The 20,601-nt window shown below is 42.8% G+C and overlaps 1 protein-coding gene across 2 annotated transcripts in view; it reads left to right on the top strand.

The window, feature by feature from the left end:
- TMEM255A (transmembrane protein 255A) overlaps nucleotides 1-20,601 on the top strand; it is an 88,699-nt gene that overhangs the window by 42,580 nt on the left and 25,518 nt on the right. Inside the window, exons 4-8 of one of the 2 annotated variants that reach the window (XM_074208324.1) lie at nucleotides 2,557-2,646; nucleotides 5,894-5,962; nucleotides 6,834-6,922; nucleotides 13,525-13,587; nucleotides 18,779-18,941. In XM_074208324.1, coding sequence (XP_074064425.1) covers nucleotides 2,557-2,646; nucleotides 5,894-5,962; nucleotides 6,834-6,922; nucleotides 13,525-13,587; nucleotides 18,779-18,941 — 474 coding nt within the window. The remainder of the gene's footprint in view (nucleotides 1-2,556; nucleotides 2,647-5,893; nucleotides 5,963-6,833; nucleotides 6,923-13,524; nucleotides 13,588-18,778; nucleotides 18,942-20,601) is intronic. The other variant, XM_074208325.1, reaches the window with a different exon arrangement.

Here is a 20,601-nt window from a genome sequence, read left to right as displayed (position 1 = left end):
GGAGTGTGGCTGTGAAGAATAATAAAGCTGTTGCCAAACAGGATTTTATTTTTTGATCCTGGAAATGATAGGGAACCAGTGTTATTGAATGTGTGTCTGGAACAGGGTGATATGGCCAGATTTGTATTTTAGTAAGATCACTTTGGCAGCTGAGTGGAGGAATTGAAATGGGGAGAGACTTGAGGAAGGCAGATCCCCCCTCCCTCCAAGCAGGCTATTATAATAGTCCAGACATGAGGTGATGAGGGTGTGCACCAGAATGGTGACAGTGTCCAAGGAGAGAAGGGGTCATATTCTAGAGATGGTGAAAAGATGGCAGGAGATTGGATATTGGGGAGAGTGGGGATAAGACAGAGTGAATTGTCAAGAATGTCATCTCCTAGCCTGTGAGCCTAGATGACTGGGAGGATGGTAGTGATACTACCATCCTCCACCAGTAAAAGTTTGGAAGAAGAGAAAGTTGGAGATAAAGATAATATCTCTGTTTTGGCCATATTGAGTTTAGGATATATATTCCATTCAGTATGTTCAAAAGACAGTCATTGATACAAGACAGAAGGTCAGCAGAGAGTTCAGAGTTGGATGTATAGATCTGAAAATCATCTCGGTAGAGATGATCATTGAATCCTTGGGAGCTGATGAGGTCATCAAGTGAAATAATAGAAGGAAATAAGAAGACCCAGCATGGTCTTCAAGACACCCACAGTTAGGGGATGTGATGTGAATTAATAACCAGCAAAACAGACTGATAAGGAGCAGTCTGACTGATAAGGAGACAGCAGATGAGTATCAGGGAGAGCAGGGTCAGGAAAACCTAGAAAGAAAAGAGTATCCAGGAGCAGAGGGTCATCAACAGTGTCAGACATTGGGGAGTAGTCAGAAAAAGATTGAACTGAGAAAAGGCCTTTTGAGTTTGCATTTCAGAAATCATTGATGATTTGTAGGCAGCAGTTTTCTTCAAATGATAATGGTAAAAGACAAATTAGAAGAGAGTGAAAGGAGAAGAGTGTAGTTAGCTTGCTCGAGTTTAGTAAGGGGAATTAGAAAAAAAGGGAAAGGAAAGATACAGGATGATGATGAGCAAGATGGTAGCATCAGAGCCAGAAAGGAGCCAGTAGGTGGGGAGAGACTGAACACTGGAAAGAGTGAAGATGATGGAGGGAGTAATCCACCAGAGAAGATGGGATGTACTGAGATAGGATCAAGGATGCATGCAAAGGAAATTGCTTTAGAAAAGAGGTCTGCCTCTCAATTAGATTCAGGAATCAAGAGGGGGCGGTGAGAGAAGAGCTTTGGGTGATAGAAGGAATGACTCAGTAAAATAGGAGGAAAGACCTTTAGCTGAGAGGATGGCGGAGGGAGTTCCCATGGAATACGTGAGGAGGGATGAAAAGGGTTGGAATAGCCACTCTGGTGAGTGAGAGAACAAACTGAATAGGGAAGTAAAGAAGAATTGTTTGCTGCAGTGAAAGCCCAGTTAAAATTGGATAACTTCAATTTGTAGTGGACCCAGGCATCAAGGTTTTGTGACTGTCTCCAGATTCATCCAGTTGGATGTAAACCGAACTGAGGGGAAAGAATAAGAACAGTAATGCAAGACTGCTTTTGTTCATCTGTGTCTGACTTTTCATGATCCCTCTTGGAGTTTTCTTGGCAAAAATACTGAAATGGTTTGCCAACATTAACAGTAGGTGAGGAAATTGAAGCAAACAGGGAGAAGACATTTGCCCAGTGTCACACAGCTAGTAAGTGTCTAAGGCTGAGTTTGAACTTATCTTTCTGACTCAAAGTCTGGCGCTCTCTGCCACCTAGCTCCCTGGAGTTTGGCAAAGCATGATTGTATATAGTTGTATATAGGACAAATGGAGAAAGAGTGAGTTATGGAGGATGGTGTAGAGTAGTAGTGATTCATCAAATAACAGAGATAGGGAAGGCAGGAGAGTGTAACTCATGTAGGGATGATGGCCTGGGAAAGAACCAAGGGGTGCTGGGAGGACTGGAGGTCACAGAGAGAACGAAGAACAGGATCAGGGGTTGTATAACACAGGGAGAGATGATGTAATAGAATGTTGTGATAAGATAAAGGAATCTCAGATTTCATCTCACACCTGTCAGATTGGCAAAGCCAAAAATGATAAATATTGGAGAGGCAACAAAAAGACAGGCGCACTCATGCATTGTTGGTGAACCTATGAATTTATCCAACCATTCTGGAAAACAATTTAGCATTAGACTAAAGAAGTACCAAATTGTGCATCATTTATAATCCAGAGGTTCCAGTATTATATATATATATATATGTGTGTGTGTGTGTGTGTGTGTGTGTGTGTGTGTGTATATCTCAAGGAGGTTATGGCAGAAATAAGTCCTTTTTTTTCACCCCACTCCCTGCCTTTGCTTTTGTATCCTTTTTTTAAAATCATTTTTTTAAAAACTGGAATTCAACTTTACAATTCAGAGGGAATTCCCATTCTCCAGAAGCTGCAGTGATCAGTTAACAAATCTCCTATCTGTTTTGACTTTCCTTCCCTTCTTTTCTTCATTGCCCCCTTGCAGTTGGTGGCCTCCATCGTCTTCATCAGTTTTGGTGTGATAGCTGCTTTCTGCTGCGCTATTGTGGACGGAGTGTTTGCGGCCCGGCACATAGTGAGTATATCAAATAGATCCCTGTGGATATGAACTTTGTGCTGCGCTGAGGGACTCGGGGAACCCATATGAAAGAGAAGATAGGGCCCACGTCCTCTGAGAGAGCTTAAAAATGTTGACCACCCTTAAGAAACCAGAGTGCAACCAAGCATTAAGGAAAGGCAGGTGTGGGTCTTGACTAAAGAACTAAGTTAAGTGGACTCAATTAGCATCTGGGCTGCTGGGAGCATTTCTCTCCTTGAATCCTGTGTCAGATTGGGGCCCAGATGAGGGGGGCAAGAAGAGGAAGTCACAGCTGGCTGCCTTTTTTTTTTCCTCTGGGGAGTTTCAGGATGATATTCAGTCTCAGGTGTCCATCTCCACTGGCAGAAGAATTGCCTGGAAAAACCCCTAATACCTTTCTAGATTACCCCAGAAACCAAAACCCAGAGCAGGCTGAACCCCAGTCAAACCCAAGGAGTCATTTTTTACCATCACCAAAAGGGTGTTTTGTGGTTTTCAAAGTCTAGCTTGAACTGAAGCTGTCTCAAGAATAAATACCCTCTGGATTGTGAACTAGCTTTAGCTTCTCTCCATCTGCCACCCACTGTTTCCCCTATAGTTTGAACTTTTTCCCCATCCCTGTAATAATTTATCATTCCACTGAGGAAAAAACTGTCCCCTACCCCCCATCTTCTCTCATTCCTATCCCCACTTAACCTGATCCCATTTTTGTTCTAATCCAATTCTACCCATCCTTTGCCCTCTTTTAGAGTAAACTGCCTTCACCTTGAACTTCATTTCTTAGCCCTCACCAAGCCCTGGCTCTACTCTGATGACACTGAATCCTTGCCTTTCTTCTCCGGTGCTGGCTATACCTTCTCTTACACCCTGGGGTATTCTGTCTGGGAAATGTTTAACAAATGGCTCTCTCCCCCCAAAAAATTGTGTATGGCACACTTTTAAGTCTAATTTGCATTATTAGCATTTTTGCCATCACTTTCTTAAGTCTAGATAATCAAAAAACAACAAATAAGACCTTGATTTTTAGCATTTGCCACTTTCTGAGATATAAAGACTCACAGTGAAAATGTAATGATCAGCTCTTGAGAGCCAGTTTCAGCTGACTCCAGTGCACATCCCCTTTTAGCTTGGTCCAGGAAGGAGAATTTGAAAACTCCTTGAGCTCCATCCTTTCTTCTAAACTCATTATCTTTGCCTCCTTCACTCAACAAACTTTTTTTGAAGTTTACTCAAGTCAAAATTTCCATTCCAATCAAAATTCTGGTGGCTATAGTGGTTATTCTTCCTCCTTTCTCTAGGAGTTCAACACTTTGCTCATCCTCTGCCTCTCCTTCCCTTATACTAGGGAATTTGAATATTTATGTCACTTCTGGCTCAATTCCCTTCTCTCTCATTTTCTTAAGTCCCATAAACCACTCCTTCAGCACATTTCATCCACCCCTTGAGTTACACCCTAGATCTAACCCTTACCCAAAAGGGTTCCACTTCCCTAATTAGAAATTCTGACTTCCTCCAACTGACCCTAACCTCCTACCATTCCATTTCTCCCTATTGCTTCAGTATTCCTAAACCCACACCAACATTTTTAATCCCTCCACCATTCACAGAGCTACTACCTCTGCTCTGACTTTGGATTCCTCCCTCTTCAACCCAACAGTTAGCCATTTCAGTTCTTTCATTATCCTCCTCCCTTCTCTAATCTTTGGCCCCCCCTAGTTCACCACCCCTCTTCTATAGTCAAAATTGACCGCTGGATAACTCACACCATCTCCCTACTCACCAAGGAGGCCTTCTATAATGGGGCCCCAAGGCTGTCTAGTCTAGCTCCCACATTTTCCAGAGGAGGAAATAAATTTGATTAGATGGCCTTTGGGGTCTCTGTCAGTTCTAGACAGGGGGTCCCCTAGGATCCTCTAGGAAGGCCAGCCCTGCTGGGTAGGTTCCTGCACACCTAATTTCCCATGACTTTAAAACACGTTTCATGAAGAAGAAGAAGAATGATGAACCTTCCCATGGGGCTTTAAGGTTTGCTAAGTGTTTTATACCTCTGATTGATTCACAAATGTTTTAGGTAAATTACTGGTGATAGAGCAGAGTGAGCTACCCTTACCAGTACCAACAACAGATTCACACTGCCAAACTGTTCCTATAACTCAGGGCTTGGCATGTGCCTGTTCATTATAAATTCAAGATAGAGTACTCTTATGTCAAGAGTGCTCTTCTGAAGGACTGAGAAGCCAGCACAGGAGAAGGTATAAGTAGGAATCTGATTTGTCCTAAGGAGCCAGCAAGTGGCTTTGACCAGAACTGCTTTGTTCACCTTGTCATTGGAAACCATTCTCAGGGACCCTACAGGAGTGGTGTCAAAGGTGGAACCGTTGAAACCAGCAGCTCTCTGGTTTCTGGGCTCTGCTTCAGGCAATGTGTCCTAGATCACAGAACTTGTTCAGATACTTCAGGAGAGCAGCTTCCCTTCTCCTGTCCTTTCCCTCACTAAAGACAAATCCATCCACCCTCTGGCCATTAACACTCCATAGCCTTAGTCACACCTCTTCTTCCTACAAGCATGAACTGGCCACTTCCTGTCTCTGTCACATTTACCTCTATCCCCTGACTCATCTAGGTGGTGGTACAGTGAATAATGGAGTTGAGAAGGCCTGAGTTCAAATCTTTACTGAAACTTAGCTGCAAAACCCTGACAAAATCATTTGATTTCTCTCCATCAGATTCCTTCTCTGTAAAATGAGGCTAATATTAGGGCACACCTGACAGGGCTGTTCGGAGAATCAAATGATAATATATGGGAAATGCTAGCTATTGTTAGGGAGTGAGAAGAGATCCAAGAGCAAAGCAAAATCCAAGTTAAAAGCTGGCCGTGTTCAGCGCGCCTTTGGGATGACCCATGGAGGAAACAGTTTACTCAAGGTTCTGGGGTCCCCGCAAGTGTGAGGAACATTTCACCTTCATAGGAACTTGGTCGCTGCTTCCTGAAAATAACCACCTTCTTCTCATTTGACCCTCCTCTTCCTGTCCCACTCAGTGTGTGTGTGTGTGTGTGTGTGTGTGTGTGTGTGTGTGTGTGTGTGTGTGTCTGTGTGTCTGTGTGTGTGTGTGTCTGTGTGTGTGTGTGTCTGTGTGTGTCTGTGTGTGTGTGTCTGTGTGTGTGTCTTCTTGCTGCTAAATAAAGCTCCCTTGTTTGCTTCCCAAACATCCAACACCTTTACCTTTATTCTGTTTTTCTCAGGATCTCAAACCTCTTTATGCGAACCGTTGTCACTACTACTCCAAGACATCCCAGAAGGAGGCTGAGGAGGTAAGAGTAGGTGGCTTCCTGGAAAGGCCATCCTACCCCCTCCCCAAATTCCCCCCCCCAACCCCTTCCTTCCCACAGGACTAGAGCTGGTCTTTTGGGGAGAATCTGCAGCTAGCTCTCAGTGGGCCAAGGAGCCAAGGCCAGGCTTTCTGTCCCCATGTGGCCTATATAGCTTCACTCTGTTCCAGAGCCAGGTTGTGCCCCTGGCCCCAGCCAATTACTTCCCAGGTATGTGAAGCCACCTGGCCACAAGAGGGATGAGGTGAGAGTGTGCATGATTCAGGGACAAGGCATTTCCTAGCCCTGGAAACCCAATCCTGAGGGCATCCCCTTGGGATGGTGGATCAGTGGCACCATCTCGGTTCATGAAGGACAGCATTTGCACGCTGGCAGAATAAAGAGTACCAAAAGTCCTGGTGGCATGGCATGGCAGGGTTTTTTGGCTTCCCTGTACCTCCCTCATCTTCCTCGTCCTGCTCTCTCCCTCCTGTTCTCCCTTATGAATGCTGCTGTCTCCTTCTGTCTCTCCTCGTCTCTTAAGCATGTGAGGTAGGGGCACAGGGGTTGCTGTTCAGGCTTCTCAGAGAGGAGGCCAGGAGGCCTCACACTTTCCATTTCCCTGCTGATTCAAATCCTCCCTCCAGTTTGAGAATGGACATAAACCTAACCATCCAAATCCGTTTCCCAGCCTCTTCCAGCTCCATTCACAGACATCTAACTCCCCGCCCAGCCCCACACTTTTCATTTCTGAGTTGTGTGCTTGCAAGAAATCCTTACTAACGGCCTCCATCCTCATGAATGCTCCTTCCAGTCCCAGGCTCGTTTCTCCCTCCACCCCTCTCTTGCCTAAACTACTCCTCTTGCCCTTTAGGTGAACTGCCTTCGGGCAAACCAGGGCAATTGCAAATCCAGAATTCGGGGCAACACCTGTTTCTGCTGTGACCTCTACAACTGTGGCAAGTAAGTACTGAGTGCGGGGCAGGGCAGGAAGGGAGGAGGAGCAGGGTGTCTCCGGAAGGCAGGGATGTCCAACCCCATTCACCCAGCCTGTGCCAGGCACTGTCCTGGGGGCGGAATGTGGCCATAGTGGATAGTGGATCACTGAGCACGGATGAAGCTCATAAGCACCAATCAGGTGCCAACTGGAAAATTGGAAGGGGCTCCACAGGCTGTCTGGCCCAACCCACCCATAACAGGAATCTCCATGGAAACATCCCTGAGAAGGGATCATGTAGTCTCTGCTTGGAGATCGAGAGAGAGAGAGAGAGAGAGAGAGAGAGAGAGAGAGAGAGAGAGAGAGAACCCATCAATCATTGGGGCATTTGAATTATTAGAAAACTTTTCCTGATTTCAAATCTAAATTGAGCCTCAACATTGGGCCTGCCCCTCCAATGGTTTGCAGGCAAAGTGGGCATAAAAGATTATAACACATCAGTAGAATATGGCAGGCTGTGCACTCTCAAAAAGTGACAATTATATTTGGAAAGCCAGAGGAGATATTATGCAATCAACAAAATATTTGTTAGACACCTGCTTCTGTGCCACCATTATCCTGGGTGCTGGTGATAGAAAAACCAAAGATGAAACACTTCCTACTCTCATGGAGCCTATGTTCTTGTGGGGGGGGAAACAAATACATATCAAAGTATATTTAGAATAAATCTGAATTTTATAATTACAAATGTCATTAAATATCAGATAGGTTGGGAGGAAGGGAATGAGCATTCAGGAGGGTGGGGCAGGGTAGACACTAAAAAGGGCTTCCTCTAAAAAATGATGCTTCAACTGAGTGTGGAAAAGGAGACATGAAGAAGAAAAGAAGTCATTAGTGTAGACTGTAGATTGTTCTAGAAAATGTCACATGTGGACCTGGAAATGCTACAGTTGAATCTCTGTGATTAATCTTGTTCGTATTTCATCTCCAGGATACTTCTTACCCATCTTTAGGTTAGCTCTTGCCTCTTTCTCTTAAAAGTTGCTCATTCAGATTTTGGACTTTGGCTGTTCTGTGTTCTTATCCATTAGCTCCTCTCTGAATTCAGCCTGGGAGTAGGAGGGGGAATCCTTCCCAGTCAGTGCCTCTACTTTCTTAAAAGCAATCTCTTTCATTAATTTGGAGATGAGGTTTAGGGATTCCTGGGTTTTCCATTTCTTACATTGTCCCTACCCTTTCTGAACATAGTCAACTGAGAGTTAGCTGTAAATCTGCTTTACGATTTTCTCAAATACTTGAACTGGACTCGTGATCTCCCTGATGAGGGTCTTCCCTCCAGCAAAGCAGACTTCCACTCTTCCATGTCAGCCCAGACTGTGACATTCTTGTCCCTGTTCTCCCAGAAGTCCACATGGGATACTCTTGGTATTCTGGAAGCCTTCCTTGCTTTCTCTTGACAAGAATGAAGCATAGAGCATCTATCAGTTAGTATGACCAGCCCATCTTCTTTTTCACTCAAATAATGACTTTGTTTTTCCCCTTTTCCCAATTCCTCATCTGTTACAATCTCATACTCACAGTTTGCCTTGGGATTTCATTGCTTTTGGGGAAATGCTCACGTTCAGTTCTTCAAAGATCATGAGGTTCCGTGTCCCACAGCTATATTACAGCAACACTGAAGGAAATTGGTATTAAAAAAGATGTGCTTTTGTTTCTGGGAGAAGCTTGGAGCACTTCTCCCAAAGGCAGTCCTACTATTTTTCATCTTCCTATTAAATTTTGGGTCAGTTCATTGTCCATTTGCAGTTCCATCCCAAAGTGTATGTATATTTGTGTGTGTGTGTGTGTGTGTGTGTGTGTGTGTGTGTACACATAGATACATACAAAAATATTTTCACAATTAAATTTCAACAAAAACTTAAACTGAGGCAGATCTCCAAGCAAGATAATATTTATTAGCCAGGGTATGCTCCCTGTCAAGAAATGAGTCAATGAATTGCCTCCATTCATGCCAAAGACCCTGAGCAGAAGGACAGTTCCTCTTATATGGGTTTTGGGGAGTACTAAACAAAGAACAGAATAGGGTAGATGACATCATAGAATTGGGAGCAACATGATTGGTTACAGAGCTGAGGCACAGGAAACAACATGATTGGTTGGAAATTTGGTAATGAGGGTCATTGATGACCCCCCTTCTTTTCTCATGAGACTAAGAAGTCCTCTTTGTTTGAGTTCAGGTGTGAGGTAGTGGCCCAGACTTTTGGCCAGCAAACCTGATATCCTTGAAGGATAACTTGTTGGTGGAAAGGTATCAGCCCCAAATTCCCTTTCTGTTCACACACATTTCCAGATGTAAGCAAAATTCCTTGAGGCAAGGATAGATGTAGTTTTACATTTAACCCATTATAGGCCAGCTGAACTCTGAACTAAACAGACACAAAGAACCATGACTTAATATTGGTAGGACATTGTTAAGCAGTTGTAGTACAAAATCAATTATAAATAAACTCAATAAGAAAATGAGACAGGGTCAATCTTCATCTTCTCTCACTCATATTCTGAGATCTGTGTATATATGTGACAGGCATATGTGTGCATCACATACACACACACACACATACACAGAATGAGGCTCAATATGTTTTCCTTAAAGCTGCATATGATAGTCTGGACAAATTGGCAACCTTTGTTCACTTGGTTTTTCCTGGGTATCTCATCAAATCAGATTCTTTTCTATGCTCCTGATCTTATCCAGAAGGTTCTGTGGTCTTCCAGGGCTTGGTGCAGTCAACATGGCAAATGCAAATAAGTGCCTGGAGGGCCTCACTCACCACCTCTCTAGGGAATCCCCCTTTATCTTGGATGTTATATTAGATGCCTCCCATGACAGTGAGACACACCTTGGCTGAAGATCCAGCTCTCTGTTTTCTGCCTCTCCTCTTATTAATGATCAGAAGAGCTAGGATTATATATTTCATAGTATATCTCATATAATTTTGATGCATAAAAGACCCCTTGTTGTAAAACAGTCTTTAAAATCATATTTTCACCATCAAGTCAAATGCTTTTTTTAAAGTCTTCAAGCAGTAAGCACAGTGGGATCTTATTTTCTTTATGTCTTCCATTGCATGATGGTAAAGAGGTGGTATTCTATGAAATATCATTCATAGAAACCTGCCTTTTCCCTTCTAGGTTGCCTGCTGTCCATGTGTATGAAGATGAGTCTTATAAAATATTTATGTAGATGGGAAACTAGGCATATGTAGTGTAGGTTGGTCATTATTTATATTCTCTCAGTTACCTTTTCTGGGGCAGTAATAAAGCCAGAGATTTTTTCCAGGCTTTTATTATCTTCATCTCTCTCAGATACCTTGAGAACTGATCTCTTACTGCATTTCTGACCTCATACAGACCTCCTCTGTAAATACTTGTTCTGATCCAGCGGTTTCCCATCTTGGTTCTCTTAAATGTCATTCCTATCTCCTCCGTAGGTCAAAAAACTATGAAGTTAGAGTATAAGTATGATGATTCCATTTCTTAATGATAAAAAGAACGTGTTGAAAATAAAATTATTTCAGATTTCTTCCCTTTGTTGTCCTTCAGCTTCATCCTTAAATGCCCCCAGGTTGACTTTGCTTAGCTTAGGAGGGGTAAAATATATCTATTTTACAGATTTCTTCCCTTAGTTGTCTTTCAACTTCATCTTTAAATGCCCCCAGGTTGACATTGCTTAGTTTAGGGAGTGGGTGGGGTCTCTTGGCCAATATTTCTTTAAATTGATTCTACTTTTTTTCTTTTTTTATGAGGTGATACTGCTCATAATCTTCTTTCATCTTTTTCTATAAGATTTTGTAAATGAGTTTATATTCCAAACCAACATTCCCCTTGGCTGCCACATCACTCTGTTGACTAGGATGGACTTCAAGCCCTTTGAGGTCTCTTTCTTCTGGCAACTGATTTACACAGTTGAATTTTTAATACAAAAAATAATAATGGTGCTGATAGCTTTTCATCTATCCATATCACATTTTAGCATTAATCACACATTTAAAGAGGTCAGGTTGGAGTTGTTTTAATTGTACGTTGTCCTTTTTCTTACTTCTACTCTGTCTTCTAGATCTGTATCGATTCTGATCAGTGCTCTATCTATATAGATGTCTGCCTGAGAAATGACTTCCACACCCTAGTCAGTCATTTCTGGTCTATTGAAATATAATCAATTTCATTTTTGTGATGTTATTAAGTACTGACCATTGAAAATATTTTTGCCATCCTCACCTGTTTTCACCTTTGTTGCTGAAGTCACCATAGCTGGCCCTTTTGTTTTCTTTTGGCCAGATGTATAAGCATTCTTTGTTTTTTATTTTCTCACGTTTTCCTGTCTTCTGCTCATACACACACACACACACACACACACACACACACACACACATATATAGAATTCTGCTCAGCTTTGCCAAAGGATCCTACATTTCTTGCTCAGAAGGTCCTAGCATCACAGTTTTCTTGACCATTAATGCACTTAGCCTCATGGCATCTTAACAGCTTTCTCATTCTTTTTTCCCCCTGCATCAGTTGAAAACAAAAGACATTCAAGCAAACAACATAGCAAATCAAGTGAAAAATGAAAAGTTCCTCTTGCTGGTCTCCCCATGTTCCCCTAGTAAGAAATTTGCTATCCTTATAAAGTGTATCGGGTATGCTTGAAAGATCTACAGACATATACCATAAGCATCCTAATCTAGGACATATCTTGGTTAATCCATCAGCATTGATTAAACTCCTGCTATGTGCCAGCCACAGCTGAGGACTGAATACAGGTGAAACATTCATTAAGCTCCTACTAGGTGCCAGGCACTGCTGAGGGGTGCCCATCCCAACTGCACAGTATAATGCACACACAGGTAACTCAAAGCAAAGTTTTCAATTCTGTCAGCATTTATTAGACACCTACTAATCAATATGCAGGGTGCTAAGCCAGATATTGGGGATAGATAGATGTGAATACAAAATCAAAATCATTTCCACCTTCAAGGTGCTTACATTCTCTAGAATGGTTACAATAACACACAATTAAATGACCACAAAATGATTCAAAGTAGATTGGTCCCTGGTACTTTGCTAGTGGTACTTGGGTAGTTTGTGCCTTGGTATCTTTGGATGTACCCACCTGCAGTCCTAATCCCCAACTTGGGAATGGCTGGGTCTGGCTGTCAACATCCTTGATGCCACTGCTCTGCAGTCTGAATTCAGAGCCTTGTGGGGAGCCCACAGCACTTATCTCTAGCTCCAACTCACATAGGTGGCCTTTGAGCCCTTCAGAACCCCAAATCACTGGACTGCCTCTAGGTTTTGCCCTCCCACAACCCTGTCTAGACAGAGATTCACCTTAAGTGAGGAAAGACTCAGTGGTTTTGCCTGACTGACCAATGCTCAGTCTCTGGACCCTCACTTATATGAGTTACTATTTTGTGACAGAGCTAACCTTGAGTTAGGAAGACTTGTGTTTAAATCCTGCCCTTGAAACCTGTTAGCTGTTTGACTTTGGGCAAATCATTGCACCTCTCAGTGCCCCCACCAACTCTCTCAGACTATAAGATGCAGAATGGATGCTTATTGTTCATGGGTGGAAGGAATTACCTCAGTGGGACTTCCTTGCCCAATGAAATCATGGGTGTGATTCAAAAAAGTCCTACTATTGAGAGAGTATTTTATTACTTGCAAAGGGCTTTACAAGTACAACAACTGAAATTGAGACTGAGAGAGGTGAATTGACTTGCCCATGGTCACACATTTAGTACATCCCTGAGGCAGCAAGGGTCTTCATGACTCCATGTCCAACAGTCAATTCACCAAGCTACCCTTTCTCAAAAATGGATGTCATCATCTTTTGAGTCTGTTGGTATTTCCATAGCATCAGTTTTGCTTCAAGTAAAATATAGCATTACAGAATTTAAGACTAGAAAGAGGGCACTCATAAGTGTTCTATACCTGGGGTCGAGATTTATAATAGGAAGAACCCTCAAATGCCCTCTACTCCAAACCCTTCATTTTATAGAAGAGGAAACTATGACCCAGGAAGGGGAAGGGACTTGTCCTAGGCCATACAGGTAAGAAGGGTTGGAACTAGGATTTAAACTCAGGTCCTCTGACACCCTTCTCACTATACCAAGGGAAATTTTGATTAGACTTGGTAGGAATGTCATGTTGGGCAAGGAGTTTGGAAAGGTTGACCACTGTCAATCTCAAGATACTTTCATAATGAGATTAGCAGACTGTATGTGCCAAATGGTTATCCTTTCACTTTCACGAAGGTAAGGATCTGCTTTCCGGTTTGGAGGCCCCTTCCAAGGACAAGGTCACTTAGAGATTAGTCTCAGCTGTTCTGTGGGGAGTCTGCAGTCTGTTCAATGCCTAAGAGTCAGGAAGCAGTAATCCCATAATAGAAGGAAAACATCTCTGTGGAACAGCCGCTGTCCAGTACCAAGGATTTTTCAGGCCAACTAAAATTCAAACCTGACCACAAGGACTAAATATAGCCGATGACAAGCCCCCAGGGGCGAGGGACCATGATTTTACCTAATGCATGCGTATATGTCTTCCTCACCTATTTTTAATCAATTGCCAGCTCCCCCAGCACATTTCCTGGAAAGAAGGCCAAGAAGAAAAATGTCGGAAGAAAAACGACCAGGTAGTCATTTGTATGGATGGTGCTATGGAAACAATTTCCACCGCTCTCTGCCCGCCGAAATTCACCGAAGTCAGTGGGACACGGGACTGTGTGATCAGAGTGTCACAGAATCAGAGGAGAAGAGATATAGAACTGGGAGGACCTTGGAGGCCATCAACTCCAACTTTCTTATTTTACAGAGGGGGAACTGAGATTCAGAAAGGAAAAGTGGTAGGCTCCTGGACCTAGAACCATAGAGGACCTCTGAAGCCATTTAGTCTAACCCTCTCATTTTAGACACAAGGAAACTTAAATCAAGAGGATATGAATAATTTGTCCAAAGACAGAGTTAGCAAGTTAGAAGACAGATTTTCAACCCCAGCTTTCCTAAGTTCAAAGCCAATACTCTTTCTACTATGCCATGATGCCTTTTAGAAAGAGCCGGCATCATGTCCTGCTTTAGAACTGTAGAACCCCAGACTTGGAAGAAGCTTGAAAGATGTCTAGTCCAAGCTTTTCACTTGATAGATCCAATAGAGGCTCAAACAGCTTTTGCAACCCTTTATTAATACAGCCCTATTCCAGGCCTTTATAAATTAGACACTAATATAGAGATATTGATTAATTTTCCCAAGATTGGACTCAGAAGTTGAGCGCAAAGAACAGGGAGACAGGGTACTCATAGAATGGGTACCTTTTGGAGTCAGGGAGGCCTTAGTTCAAATCTGGCCTGTGACAGTTACCAGTTGTGCAACCCTGGGCAAATTGCTTAATCTCTCTCAGTCTCAGTTTCCCCATCTGTAAAATGGAGATAATAATATCATCTAACTCACAGATATCATCAGAATCAAATGACTCATATAATTGTGAAGAACTTTATAAACCTGAAAATGTTATAGAAATATTAGGCATTACTACACATAATAAAATATAGATTATTGTTATTATTGTCATTGGCAATATAGTATGGCAGACAGAGCACTGGACTTGGAGTCAAGAAGTTTTAAATTTGAATCCTGCCTCACTTAGTAGCTATGTGACCTCAGGCAAATCACTTATCCTCTGTCTGCCTCAGTTTTCTCATCTCTAAATTGAGGGACTTGAGCTTAATAATAACATCGAAGGACCCTTCCGGCTCTAAATCAGTGATCCTATAATCCTATGGGTCTGAACACCATTCATTCTCCAAAGATTTAATGCCTATTACATGCCAGATACACACACACACACACATACACACAAACACACAGTTTCTGCCTCCAGTTGAGGAGAAAGGATACATAAATCTGAGCCCGTTAATCAAAATACAAGGGAAGATCTTTAGGGTGGTGCAGATTGTACCAGAAGTGGTCAGGGAAGTATACATTGTTGGAGAGGACAGAGTTTAGCTGAGAAGGATAGAACAGGGAGGTGGAAAAGGAAAGAACATGAGCAAAGGTTTTGAGTTGGAAATGGGCATCATATGGCCAAGAGCCAGTGAGAAGCCCAACCAGGCCAGAGGAGAGTTTTTATTGGTGAGGAGTGAGAAGTAAAGATGGAGAACTGGGTTGGAACCAGATTGGAAAATTTTTTAAATACCAGGAGAAGGAGTTTGAAATTGAGCTCTTGGGCACTGTGGAGCCATTAAATAAGGGAAAACTATTTTAGGAAGATTACAAAGCAATAGTAAAATACACAGTAGATGTAAGTAGGGTGAAGCATGTTGAACTGGCATGTAAGAAATGTAATAAGATTGGTGAAGACTACTGAGGGAAGTGGGTTGTGGGGTATTTGGAATGACAGGTAGACAGCCAAAGGGTTCGTTGGTGCTCCAGTATACTGTGTACGCCAGTGTACTCCAGTGGTGTAGAAACCACCATTTCTAAGAATGGCAGCAGAACCACAGGAAGGCATCCTTCTCCTAGACTCAGAAGACCCTGGATTGAGAGCTGAGAAGGACCTCCCAGGTCACTCAGACCAACCCTCTCATTTTTCAGAGGAGAATACTTGAGGCCCAGGGAGGGAAGTAACTTATCCAGTCACATAGCTAGAAAGTAAAATATCTGAAGTATTTGAACCTCAGCCTATTTTGCCCCCAGGTCCAGTTCCCTAGCCATTAGATCATACTCTTTGAATCCTTTTTGAAGAAGACACAGAGAGATGAATACATGCATGAATGGACCAATCAGTGAAGAGAATATTCAGAGGTAGGAACACACAAATGCATCAGAGTGTTAAAGCAGCAGTTGAGTGCAGGCAAGGGTGGATTACAAAAGGGAGAGACTGTTTCAGGAGGTTATTGTAAGAGTCTAGGCAATGAGGTTGCTACCCATGGGAACTGAGAGCAGGGGCAGATGCAGCTACCATTCTGAAGGAATATTTTATTTTTTAAAAATGGATCAGCAAATTGATCCAGGAAAAAACAAAGTGTTCTTTGTAAGACACCAAACCCCTCTGATCACTTTGATTCAACTATCAAACCCCACCCCCAAATGTTAAAAAGCAAAACACCCTCCACATAGTAAATCATATGAAACAGAATCTGAACTCCTTTTAGAGAATGGTACAACACAGCATTAGCAGATAGAAAAGCATCTCAAAGCCAGAAAAAGCCCTGCTCCAAGGCCCACTTCTGACACATAATGACTGCATGACTCTGAGCAAATCATTTGACCTCTCAGTGCTTACAGAGGATGTGCTGGCTTGTATTAGTGAAGGGAATTTCCTCTCCTGGAAGTAGTTCCCTCTTCTAGTAAAATCCACAGATCAGCCCCTATCCCAACCCCTATAAAACTGGAGCATTAAGATAATTTCTGAACTGAATTCCCAAATACTAGCACATCCTCAAGCTAGAGGTAAAAAAGGTATCTTCCATGTCATCTGGCCCAGTGGTGGTTGTTACTGTTATTTAGTTGTTTTCCAGTTGTGGCCTACTCTTCATGAGCCCATTTCTTTTCTTTTCTTTTTTTTTTAGGTTTTTGCAAGGCAGATGGAGTTAAGTGGCTTGCCCAAGGCCACACGGCTAGGTAATGATTAAGTGTCTGAGGCAGGATTTGAACCCAGGTGCTCCTGACTCCAAGTCCCGTTCTTTATCCACTACGCCACCTAGCTGCCCCCATGAGCCCATTTCTTGACAAAGATACTGGTTTGCCATTTCTTTCTCCAGTTCAATTTACAGAAGAGAAACTGAGATAAACAGAATTAATTGACATGCCCAGAGTCACACAGCTGGTAAGTGTTATGAGGCCAGATTGGAACTCAGGAAGAGGAGTCTCCCTGACTCCATGCCTATCCACTGCAGTGCCACCTAGCTGCCCCAACCCAGTGGTATCCAACTTAAGCAGAAAGCAGCATTTCTAAGAATGTCAGTAGGTGGCATTTAAAAAAAACACAAATTAACATCATCTATGTTTCATTGTATTTTTATTTATTTTGTTTAATATCACACAATTGCATTTTAACCTGCTTTAGGTAGACCTGGGGCCTGGTAGGACTAGCCAAGTGTTTGACAACTCCAATCTAGTCCATCTCCCTCATTTTCCAGATGGAAAAACTGAGGCCCCAATTGAGTACGTGACTTCTATCCAGTGTCCTTTGCCCTATACTCTGATCTGGATTGCTTCATTTGATGTTTGGTTCCAGACACTGTTCCTTGCTCTCTGATTATCGTATGTATGTTAGCCATGCAGCTTTCTCTACTCCCTCGGTCCCTCTGGAGCACCAGCACACTCAAGTCCATAGACAGTAGGCACACTCATTCACATAAAGCAAGGCTGATTTAGAGACTGATGTTGTTGCATCAGGAACTAGAACCATCAAATTTACTCAATATTCATTCATTCATCCATTATTATTTAGCCATTAATTCGGTCACCCATTATTTTAAAGGCACTGTGCTAGGCCCTGGGGGTGCATATACAAAGCAAGTAAATGAAATCAGGAGGGTTATAACGTTCAGAGCTAGAAGCGACCTTAGTAATTATATGTTTCAACTCCCTCGTTTTACAGAGGAGAAAACTAAGATCTAAGGAGAGGGAGTGACCTGCCCATGGTTTCATATAGGATTCTAGAAATAGACCTGGAAGTGACCTCAGAAGTCATCTAATGCTTCATTTTACAGAAGGGGAAACTGAGGCACGAGACACAAAAGGGACTTGTCTGAAGTCAATCAGCTCCTTCACTCTCTCTTTTTTATGGACTCCTCTGCATCTATCCTTGCCCCTTTTGTCACTCAGACCCATCCATTGGTGGGTTTCATCTAAATCCCATAGACAAGTGTCCTCCAGTTTATTAATTTTTGTTCACGCATCTGAAAAAATGTTCATACATCATATTTTGTTCTCTTTGAGGCATATGTAGTTTGTACTAGGAAACTTACTAGTTAAAGGGACCATGAGGTTCCTTGAGTAAACAGAGTAATAAATATATCCTACATAATTGGATTATCAAGTCTGATTTGTTTTCAAGTAGGACCTATCAGCAATATTCATCTCAATATGCAGCATTTAGGTTCATGACATCATAGACTTAGAACTGGAAGGGACCCTTAGACATCATCTCTTCTAACCTCCTCATTTTGCAGTTGAGGAAACTGAGGCCTGGAGAGGATAAGTGACTTGCCCAATGTCATACAGCTAGTAATTGAGTTGGGATTTGAATGCAGGTCTTCTAATCTCCCAGGCCAGGTCTCTCTCTGCTCCACCATGCTGCTTTTCATTCAAAGGATCATGGGCTGCCAATGTCATCATTCATTTTCGTGCTTAAACTCTCAGCTAATTTGGCCTCGCCTAGGTAGACAGACTGACCCCTTGGATTTGTAGACTCATAGATCCAAGGACCTCCAGAGAGCATCTACTCTAGCTCTTGCCCTTTGGACAGCCTGGGCATGTCTTGCATTTATAAGTCATTTGTTAAGTGAAACAAGTGAGGGAGAAGAAGGGAGGTGCCTTGCCTAGGATATCATAGCCAGTAAGGGTCAGAAGTGGGACTCGAACCCAGGGCTTCTCTCACTCTAATGCTAGCTCTTCATTTACTACACCATACTGCCTCTCATAACACAAACCATACCTTGGATTGATATAGTGTCTTTTTCCAAAATGCTTTTATTTCCAGGACATCCCTCTGTGCTTTTTATCCATTGGGCCATTCGATTCCCCATGCCTAATAGGACATGCTGGGGTACTCCTGGAAATTGATGGCTGTGTGTGTGCGTCTTCCTCTTTTCCCCATCCAGCCGAGTTGAGATCTCTGGAGGCTATTACGAATACATCGATGTCAGCAGCTGCCAGGATATCATCCACCTCTACCACCTGCTGTGGTCAGCCACCATCTTAAATATAGTAGGACTCTTCTTGGGAATCATCACTGCAGCTATCCTTGGAAGCTTTAAAGATATGGTAAGGAAAGAAGGGGGAGTTCTGGAGCAGGGACAAAGAAAAAGAGACAGAGAAAGAGAGATGCAGATACATACACAGATACAGTCTGGTATCATCTTAAAAATCCTGACCTCAGTTAGGATACTAGTCTGCCCGGGATATATCCATTAGAGTATTCAAGAAAGATAAGTGATCTGGGAATAGGGATGCTTGACTTCTCTAACACATGCTACCTTCCTCCTTCCATGACATAAAAAAGATTAAGAACTAATGGTCAAATGTGAATTATCTCCTTCTCTTAAAATGCAAGCTTCCTGAGGGCAGGAGCTGTCTCTCCTTTTTTGTACTTCTATTTCCAGCACTTGGGACAAATGCTTCCTGTGAATTTAGGAAGCATTTAAAAATGCTTTGTCATTCATTCATTCTATTAATTATTCCTCCATTCATTTAGTCCTTGCATGCTCCTCAGAAGGCACATTTGAGGGCCTCTTTTGGTTGCCTTCCTCTGGAGATGCTCTAGTTTATAAGAGTCCTTGAGATCTGCCATTTTGAGCTAAACTGGTCAATCCCTGGCAGTACTCTGTCTGTGACAAGGAACTGGGGGCTTATTGGTCTTTCCTGGCATTCATTTTGCTTCCTCTCAATCACCTGACTTGGTTCATTTCTTCAGTCCATCTGGCCACCTTTTTGTTAACCAATTTGCCACATGTGTCTTTCCATTACACTTTGGAGCATATACAACTTTGATTCTTCTGAGGTGCTGATATTCCAAGAATCAACATCATTCAGCACTCCTGGGAAGAAAATTTCTGTTGAAATTAGTTAGGTCTTTGTCTTGGGGAGTTTCTTAGGGTCCGTTTTCAAAAGCAGTTCAGCCCATAATTCTGCCTGTTCACACTACTGAGCCCGGATGACTGTCCATCTTCAGGGCCTAAGCTATATGTCCTAATGGATTGATGGACGGATGGATGGATGGATGAGCTTTTATTAATTATTGTGTGCTAAGTAGCAGAGTGGTATCAAATCTGATAGCCCTGTGATTTCTCAGGTGAGGAAACTCCCTCCACCAGTGCAAGTTGACACTTTCTCTGCTGAGAAGTTGTAGCATATTTCCCATGGTCACAACATACAGTGTCTGCTGTCCTAAATGCTAGAGGGGAGAGTGGTGGGGTGACCCTTCTGTCTCCCCTTTGCACACTAATTATCATATTGTTAATATGATCTATATTTTTCTCCGATGCAATAGCCTCATTTCCAAAATTCATTAGTGACTAGAAATATTGGTCCCTTGAATTTCATTGAGATTTCCTCCCTAGTTTTGCCCCAGAGTTTGTCCAGAAAAGGTTACTTTTTATTAGTGAAAAGCAGACCTTTGGCAGACTGGCAGGGCAGACCCAGCTTATCTGGGTCTTTTTTCCATCTTGGATGCCTCCCGCCTTCCCCCACCCCAGGCCATTGGTGCCCTGATCCTCATACAAACCAGCCTCATTCATGTGTCATTTGTCCCTGGCTTTGAATGATCCCCTCTCCCTGGAGCTGCATATTCTCAGACTTCCCAGCTGGGATACTAGAGAGCTTGGTCCTCTGAGAAAGAAATTGCAGGTCTCTGAGAACTGTGGGGAGTAGGGGAAGGGGAGGTAGTTAATGAGACTTTCCTTGACTCACACGCCCTCTGCTCTCC

The sequence above is a fragment of the Macrotis lagotis genome, chromosome X, assembly GCF_037893015.1.
Source record: "Macrotis lagotis isolate mMagLag1 chromosome X, bilby.v1.9.chrom.fasta, whole genome shotgun sequence".
NCBI classification, from domain to species: Eukaryota; Metazoa; Chordata; class Mammalia; order Peramelemorphia; family Peramelidae; genus Macrotis; species Macrotis lagotis.
This window is presented reverse-complemented; position numbering and strand designations above follow the sequence as displayed.